Consider the following 9,071-nt stretch of genomic DNA (forward strand, 5'->3'; position numbering starts at 1 on the left):
GTTATATTGATTAGTCGAAAATTCAAGTTATGTTAGATGCTAAGTAGTACTGTTTGTAATAAAAAGTGAAAATAGATAATTATTGGAAAAAATATAAATATAATAAAAATAAACGATTAATAAAAGACAGATGGATGGAGTACATTAAATATATTCAAGCATTAAAAATTGACGTGCATGAGACGCGGGGGTTTCAATGCTAATCTAAATATTGCTAGATTTGACTCAAATAATTTTAATGCACAATATTATATAAAAATAAATTCAAAATTGTACTATATGACAAAGGAAGTCCGATCTGGTGGACTGTACACATTATATTAGTGCAAATAATATGCATTTATTTATCAGATTATACAAAACAATAAAAGTATTCTATTTAACAAAGGGAAAACAATTTAGGCTGCACACCTGTCCGTTTATTGGTATAACATAAGTAATTAATATGTGTAAACAACAATATTATTATTTGGCGTTACATACAATACATTTTGATCATTTTATAATGCAAAGCATTACAGTCTTCTACCTTATAAATATATGTAATATGAATTATTGAAGGAACACAAGTTTTAAATAATAAAATTATTTACTATTTTTTCTCTTTGTTAAAAATAGGTTCATTTAAACAACAATATTATTTTTTGGCGTTACATACAATATATTTTGATCATTTTATAATGCAAAGCATTACTCTCTTCTATCCCCTATAAATATATGGAATATGAATTATTGAAGGAACACAAGTTTTAAATAATAAAATTATTTACTATTTTTTCTCTTTGTTAAAAATAGGTTCATTTATGTATGGCACATATTTTAATAAATAATTGATAAAATAGGAGAAAAACTGAATAAAGTGGAGAGACAAGAGAAAGGAGAAAAAGTGGCTTAAGTAAAATAAAATTTTCAATTTTAAAATAAGACTCTTTTTTTGTGGATACCTCAAATTAACAAAATGAGATTGTTTTTTTTATGAATGAGGGAGTACCATTCTTACATTATTTTAGAATATAAGGCTAACAAAACTATCGTTCAGGAAAAAATAGTTTTTGATACTATACAGTAGTATAATTTATCATGAAAATAGGAGGTTCTTTTAAATGAATATTTAGGATATAATTTACAATTTTTTTGTTCCCAAAAATTTAAGGACAGGGCACGTGAATTAATATATAATTGATAAAGTAAAAGAGATGAGAAGAAATGCAGTTAAAATAGTGATAGTGAATAGTATGACTCATTTTATTATTAGTGTTTGATGGTAGACCCTAGTGACATAACTTGTAAACAAATTGAGTATATAGGTAATGAGTTTGGGAGAACTTTCCATAAATGCAAATGAGATACTTATGTGTAATGGACGAAAAAAAAGAAAGTGTACTTATTTTTATCGGACGGGGAGAGTAACAAAAGTAGTCTCTAGAGTGGATGATACTCCCTCGTCCCATTGAAGATGATCCACTTTCCTTTTTAGTTTGTCCCAACTAAGATGACCCATTACTTAATATGGAAACACATTTATCTCTACTTTATTTCCTCTCTCTTACTTTACTCTCTCATCTCAACACATAAAATAAATTTGCATAAAATCTCGTGCCGCCCAAGAACGGGGTCATCTTCCTTGGGACGGAGGGAGTACTAGTTTTAATGAGAAATTGATAAATTAAGTGAGAGAATGAGTAAAAATGGGTAAATTAAAGGTGGTTAGAATAATACTCCATCTGTCCAATTTTACTTGACACATTTCTTTTCGGCATAAGTGTGTTTAGTGGATGAAATGAAGATAAAATAAAGCAGGTGGATGAATAAAGTATGAAAAAGAAGAGAGAGTTAAGTAAGAGAAAAAATAAAACTGTTGAAATTAGTTGTTTATTTTTAGCCATTAAAGAAAATTCCTAAAGTATAACTTGTAATAGCCTAAAATAGAATATGACTCAAATAACTTGGGATGGAGCAAGTATAATGTAATATTTTGAGGGAAACTTTTTTATAATACTACTCCCTCGTCTCCTGTTAATTGACACCAATATTTTTTTGTCCGTCCCCAATTAATGACACTTTTCCTTTTTACGATTTTTATTGATGGATCTCACTCCACAAATTCATTACACTTATATTTTATTATAAAATTAATATATAAAATGAGAATTAAATTCAATAATTTTTTTATTTATTTTTCACTATATATTTTTTTAAAAATCATGTCAAATCAAATAATGTCAATTAATGAGTAATGGATGCAGTATTTTTTTATGAATATCCTAGAACGAAAAGATTTGAGTCTATTTGCCGTTGGAGTCTAATTGATAAAACACTTCATAATTGGAAAGACAGGTTTCCCTCCGACTAATAATTAGACGAAAATTAAGTCACGTTAGGTGATTGAGATGTGAAGAAGTTAGTCCCTCATTTCCTGAAAATTTGTCACTTATTTCTTTTTTTTTTCATCCTTAAATATTTGTCACCTTTCACTTTTAACAATTTTGGTAGTGGATCTACGTTCCACTAACTCATTCCACTCACATTTTATTTTAAAACTAATAGTCGTCATTTTGTCATTTCGGTACGTTCCGTAGTAGTTGAATCATTTCCTTTTATAGCAAAAGTCAACACATTTCTTGTCTCTTACTTTACTCTCTCTTAATTTATTCTTTCTTCATCTCTCTACCTTTTTCACTTTTTACTTTATTCTTTCTTTATTTAACCCACTTTATACAATTTTTCTTAAATCTCGTGCCGAAAAGAAACGCCTCTACTACCGTGGAACGGAGGGAGTATATAAAAGTAGGACCCACACGCCACCAACTTTTTTAACCCACCTTCTATTACATTTATTAAAACTCGTGACGGGTCAAATGAGGTCAAATTTTAAGGGAAGCAGGAAGTATAATTTTTTATAATATGCCCTGGACTACTATAAATAGAAGCAAGAGAAAACCAAAGCATCCACCAAATCCAAAATATAACCATGGCAAAGCTTCTTCAAACCCTAATTCCACTCCTTTCCTGCATAGCCTTGCTCCTTGCGATCGCCAACACAGCGCGATCGCAGACGACCTCCTTCAAGTATGAGTTCAACGGTGAGCAGCCAACCGAGCTACTCTATCAAGGCCACGCCCACTTCCCGTCCGACTCCACCTACCTCCGCCTGACCAACACCGACAGCACGGGTTACCCGTGGTGGCACAGCACTGGTCGGGCTGTGTATTCCCAGCCCATCAAATTTTGGGAAGCCGGAGCGCCGTTCTACCTCGAAACCACCGTCAAATTCATCATCACACCCGTTGACTCAAACCCAGCCGATGGACTTACCTTCTTCATCCAGCCCGTTGGCACCCCACTCGGTTACACCGGCGCCAGCTTTGGAATCTTTAACATATACGGTTCGGGTCCATCCGTCTTCGCCGTGGAATTTGACGTCTTAGGCTCATATCGTCATGTTGGGATTGACATTGAATCAAATGCTTCCAGAAACACAACCAACGTGGGAAACGCAATTCTGGGGCAGGAGGTGACTGCCCGCATCAACTACCAGCAATCTTCCCAGTTGATCAGCGTTCACGTAACCGCAGGCTCACAAACCTTCGAACTGAGCTATGTGTTTGACTTGACCACCATTCTTCCTCAGGAGGTTGAAGTCGGACTCTCCGCCAGCACAGGAGGCGCAGTCGCCATCTTCGACGTCATAGCTTGGGATTACTCTTCAACTCTAGGGCAGACCACCTCCTTCCAATATGATTTCTACGGCCAGCAGCCGACGGACCTACTCTACCAAGGCGACGCCCACTTCCCATCCGACTCCACCTACCTCCGCTTAATCAACACCAACAGCTCAGGCTACCCGCTACAATACCGCGTTGGCCGAGCCGTGTATTCCAACCCCATCCAGTTTTGGGAAGAAGGAGCGCAGGTCGACTTCGAAACCACCTTAAAATTCATCATCAACCCAGTTAACTCAAACCCAGGCGATGGCCTCACCTTCTTCATCCAAGCCGTAGGCAACCCAATCGGATCCTCCGGTGGCTCCTTCGGAATCTTTGGATCGCAAAATCCTTCCGTGTTCGCGGTGGAATTCGACACCTTCATCAACCCTAATGATCCAAATTACCGTCATGTTGGGATTGACATTGACTCAAATGTTTCCAAAAATACAACCGACGTCGGCGATGCAATTCTTGGGCAGGAGGTTACTGCTCGCATCAACTACCAGCAAGCTTCCAAATTGATCAGCGTTCACATCACCACCGCAGGCTCACAAACTTTTCAGGTGAGCTATGTACACGACTTGAGCACCACTCTTACTCAGCAGGTTGAAGTCGGGATCTCCGCCAGCACAGGAGGCGTAGTCGCCGTCTTCGACGTCATATCGTGGTATTTCACTTCCACTCTTGTGAAAACTGGTGCCAATCGCGAATTGGAGGACGCCAAAATTCGCCAATATGTGTGATTTATGGTTTTAGTGTATGTGTGTGAGTGTGTGTATGATAAATAATGATCGTTACATCCAAAAATAAGGCTAATGACCAACTTATTGATGTGTTATATGTATCACTTCTTTATTAGCTTCATTACGAGGCCTGTGAGATTGGAATGGAATCAGTTTATATGGTTTAGTTGCAGAATTAATTATGGTTTAACGTTTTCCGGTGGTTCTGCGGAGCCAGTGGTGGGTTCTCATTAGTCTCGTTACTAGTTCCGAATTCAAAATCCATAACATTGATGCATTTTGTTCAATATGAATCAGATCGAAATTGAGTAAATGAAGTGCATTATACGGCTTAAGTGAGTGTTCTATTGAGGGAGCTTCACCTTTCGGATTGTCTGAAGCATAATGTAAAGGCCCTTTTGCATTTCAAACATTTAAAACCCTTCATTGTTCTCTTTATTTTTTCTTCCTTAATATATTTTGCTCAATTAAAGAAAGATATATTGGACGTAATATTTGTAGAATTATGTCATAATCTTTGCAATGTAGATTATGATGATTATTTGTTTAGTTTGGGAATATGTGGAAAAATTTTAATATTGATATATAGCTCTAGGGTCATGACAGGTACAACTGCTCATCAAGATGTATCACATAGCATTTTTTTTGTTGAGTTTTGAATTAAACTATTAAACATGTCTTTGTTTAACAAGACATACTTGTTCTGATGTACTTGAATAAACTCGAATAAACTAATTTATTTATTTTGGATTAATATTTGTGTCCTCTACTAATGGAGGTAGTAGTACTAAATTTGCAATATCCCTTTTTTCATACAAGGACAACTTTTTAAGCATAAAAACTACAACAAATCAAGTTATTAAAGACTCAAAATTAGAGAAGCAATTAATTGCGTTGGAAAATTTTGTAAAATTATAAAATTAAAGACGCAAATAGAAAATGTCTTTAAATTAGAAACACATTAATAATTGCGTCTCAGAATAATTTAAATCGGAGACACGTTACGGATTGCGTCCCAAAATAATGTAAATCAGAGACACGTTATAGATTGTGTCCCAAAATAACTTCAACCAAAGACACATTACATAATTTGCGTCCCAAATTTCTTAAATCAGAGACGTATTGAAAATTGCGTACCAAAATTTCCGAAGCAATTAGAAATGGAGATAAAAAAGAAAAATATCATTAAGATTGGGAATAAACCCCACAACAAACCGTTATTCCACCCATTGCTATCGCCTCTGCGGCTCTATCTCCGCCGCCCCTCCTCCACCGCGCTCCGTCGTTGTTCCTTCACCATGCTCACCGTCGTTGCTCCACTGTCGGTAACGATCACCTTCCCTGTGTTATCCAAACATCTCCGCCGCTTAAGCAAAATGCTTCTTCTCTAAGCTTACGGAGAAAGATGTGAAATTACTCATTCGCGATAGGATTGGTGTGTTGAGATCGATTTTGTTGTGTTTGTCAGTATATATGTTAAAATGATTGAGATGGACCGGGTTCAATTCGGAAAATTGAGTCTAATCTCATGTTTCGTTTTGATTTAGTGAGATGAAATAGGTTCAATTCGTAAAATTAGGTTCAATCAAGTGCCTTTCCCTGTTTCATTAGGACTACTGATTTCTCCCCCTCGCATCTCTCGTCGGTTTACGTTGAATCCAAAACAAATAAAAATGATGATTTGCTCTAGGGCATGCTTTTACATATGTATCTATTTTTGGGAATACTTCTATAAATTCGATGTCATGCTTTCATTGTTCGATGTGCAGTTTTTTATTTAAGTCCATAACTTGTATACTAATACAGTAATCTGCTTCCTGGATATCTCTCTGGCAAAAGGAGACATGTCAAAATTGTGGAGTTTCTTATTAAACATTGTGCTAGAATTGGTTTCAATCGAGGAATTCTCTACGTTGCACTTTGCAGCTCTAAAATGTAAGTTGTTTTGTAAGTTTTAATACTGTGAGAAACTTTGGTAATATTGTTATATGCTCTAATTGATTGGTTTTGTTTGACATGATAGCAAGCTTATGTAATTATTTATAAACTAACTTCTTAAATCATTACTTGTGAATGTGATAATAGTTTGATTTGTTTAGCATGTCAAGTTTGGTGATTTAGCCAATCATACTGATATGATATAGAGTTTTTTAGTAACTTATGAATACATTTCTTATATCAACCTATAATGTAATCTTGTGAGATTAATCTCTTTGTTGCTTTCCATTTTGCAACCAATTGTTTGTTATGCAGTTGTGGACAACCCTCTGTATGTGCAGTCAAGTTTGATCATTTGAATTCCTGAGGTTTCTGCTTGAGGTATGTCTGGTGCAATATAGAATAGTAAACTTTCTTTACTGTGTTACTATTCATTTCAACCAGTTAATTTCTATGTTTCTCTTTTTTATGGTATTGTTATTCATTTTATACTTGTGATATCTTAAGTCACTCTCTCGTTGCAGATATCTTTGAAAATTTTAACGTTACTATGCTTTGTTTAACCACCTTACGCTTATACCTATTCAGTTCAGAAGGATGAAATTCGGTTAATTTGAAAGTATGGTGATGTTTTCTTCCCTTTTATGTGAAATTCATTGTATTTATTTACCTTGGAGCATCTGCCTTCAATCTTGTTGCAGGAGATAGGCCAGTTGATGTTTACTTGGGGTTTGTTGCAAGTTAATATGTTGAAAGCGTGAGGACATTAAGCAATTGGTTTTGTGGTGGCTTAATCACTATACTTTTTCATGGATTCTTAGTCTAAGTACATTCATTAAGTTGGCTTGATGGGTTATTAACTTTTGTTTTCAAAGTGATAATCTTCAATTATTTCAGCAGATTGGTCCCAATTCCAGCTAGGTATGTAAGTGCTTGGACTTTTAAACTCGAGTACTTGGAACATATATCAAAATAAAAGGTGGAATAAGTGTTAAAAGTTCGTAGTATTGTTGGCTATTTCAGCTTAGAACTCTATCAAACGTTTGACATTTGGTTTTGTTCCTATTGAGGTTACTTTCTTGCTTGCTTTTTACAATGTTATCTCTAATTGCTCCATGATGATGACTCATAGATACTTTCGGTTCTACTGCGCTTTGATGGTCAGCTAGAAGTAGATGAAGAGGTCAGCCTGATTTGATTTCTGGTTTCCTATTTTTGCATATTTTGACAGATGCATGTTGAATGAAATCATCCTAGTCATGTAGTTGTAACTGTAGTCGGTAATATAGTAGAACTGGAGTGGCAAGTAAAAATACAATACATGCAGTTGCACCAATTAACCTTTCTTCAATACGATTTGCCTCAATGGCGGAGGCGGGAGCGGGAGCAGGAGCTGGATGCCGAGATTGATGGCCCCACCAATCTCATGGCCACGCCTCTGCTCACTAATCTCTATCAATTCTCCATGGCCTACACTTGCTGGAAAGCTGCCAAGTACAATAAGCACGATGTGTATCTCAATTTTGGATTGCTAAATTGTTGTGCTTAGCTTAATTTCATTATACTTTGTTTTGTTTGAAGTCTCTAGTGGTTTTGGTACATTCTTGTACACTTCTACACTTGGCATTTAGTGTTAAATGAAAAGTTTCCAATGTTCTTGGTATATTTGTTGACTTCATGTTGGTTCGATTCCTTCAATATTGGGAGTTTGCAATATAGTTAGGTTATTTGTTTGAATTTCATTCAGAGATGTGATGGATATCATTACATATTATTAATATTGTAATGTCCCTTTTGCATTTAGGGACGCTTTATAATAGTGTCTCTAAATAATATTTAGGAACGTTTTTTATAATGTCTCTAAATAGCATTTAGGGACGCTATTTAAAAGTGTCTTAAATGTATTTGAGACACATGTTAAAAGTGTCCCAAAAAATAACTCACCGACACTATTTAAAAGCTTCCTTAATTGTATTTGGCACGGTCACCTTAAGGACAATTTTTAAAGCGTCGGTAGTTTATTTAGAAACATAAAAAAGCGTCTCTAATCTAATAAAAAAGATTCGTAGACATCTTTTTTCTTGTAGCGATGTACATGATGTGAGTCAAGGCCAACAACTTTCATAAATTCAAAGAAAAACACACTACTAGAAAAAATGTGCTGTTACTACATTTAACGAATGAAATTTTGTAAATGTTTACATCACAAATATACACCACCAGTTGCTGCATTTATATCCAATAGTGGTACTACATATCAAAATAAATGACATCATATGGCTTCTTTACTTGTGTCAAGTTTATCAATTACTTTCTTACTCCTTGAAATGTTGACCATATTTGACTCGGGACAGATTTTAAAAAATATGAAAAAAAGTTAATATAAAAAATTTAGTAAAATGCGAGTTCCATATTTTTTGTAATAGAATGTGAGAATAATGAGTTAGTGGAAAGTATCATCCATTTACCAAAAATGAATTAAAAACAGGTAAACAATATTTCGTGGAGGAACTGAAATAGCAAAAGTGGACAACATTTCATGAACAAAGAGAGCATAATTCTATTATCATAAAATCACCATTTTTGTACGTAATTCTTAAAAACTAATCTTATTAAAAAATGGACCTAAACTGCATTGGTGATTCCACTTATAACTTTATTTTAAACAAATATGAATGTACTC

General features: G+C 34.7%; 1 protein-coding gene and 1 long non-coding RNA gene across 4 annotated transcripts; both read left to right on the forward strand.

Moving 5' to 3' along the window:
• The first annotated feature begins 2,971 nt into the window (after window positions 1-2,971).
• On the forward strand, window positions 2,972-4,545 carry LOC125193706 (lectin-like). The gene has a single exon (XM_048091573.2). The coding sequence runs from the start codon at window positions 2,972-2,974 to the stop codon at window positions 4,448-4,450; it is 1,479 nt and encodes a 492-aa protein (XP_047947530.1). The 3' UTR covers window positions 4,451-4,545.
• A 1,047-nt stretch (window positions 4,546-5,592) lies between these two features.
• LOC125193397 (uncharacterized) lies at window positions 5,593-8,053 on the forward strand. Of its 3 annotated transcripts, XR_007171570.2 has the most exons (5): window positions 5,593-5,775; window positions 6,257-6,385; window positions 6,704-6,769; window positions 6,913-7,571; window positions 7,716-8,053. It is a non-coding gene; the product is annotated as an uncharacterized LOC125193397 (long non-coding RNA). The 3 variants fall into 3 exon arrangements; XR_016128648.1 differs by having other exon boundaries at window positions 6,704-7,571; XR_016128649.1 differs by having other exon boundaries at window positions 6,290-6,385; window positions 6,704-7,571.
• The last annotated feature ends 1,018 nt before the right edge of the window (window positions 8,054-9,071 follow it).

The sequence above is a fragment of the Salvia hispanica genome, chromosome 4 (genome assembly GCF_029641045.1).
Source record: "Salvia hispanica isolate PSC_SH4W2 chromosome 4, Shi_PSC_v1, whole genome shotgun sequence".
Classification (NCBI taxonomy): domain Eukaryota; kingdom Viridiplantae; phylum Streptophyta; class Magnoliopsida; order Lamiales; family Lamiaceae; genus Salvia; species Salvia hispanica.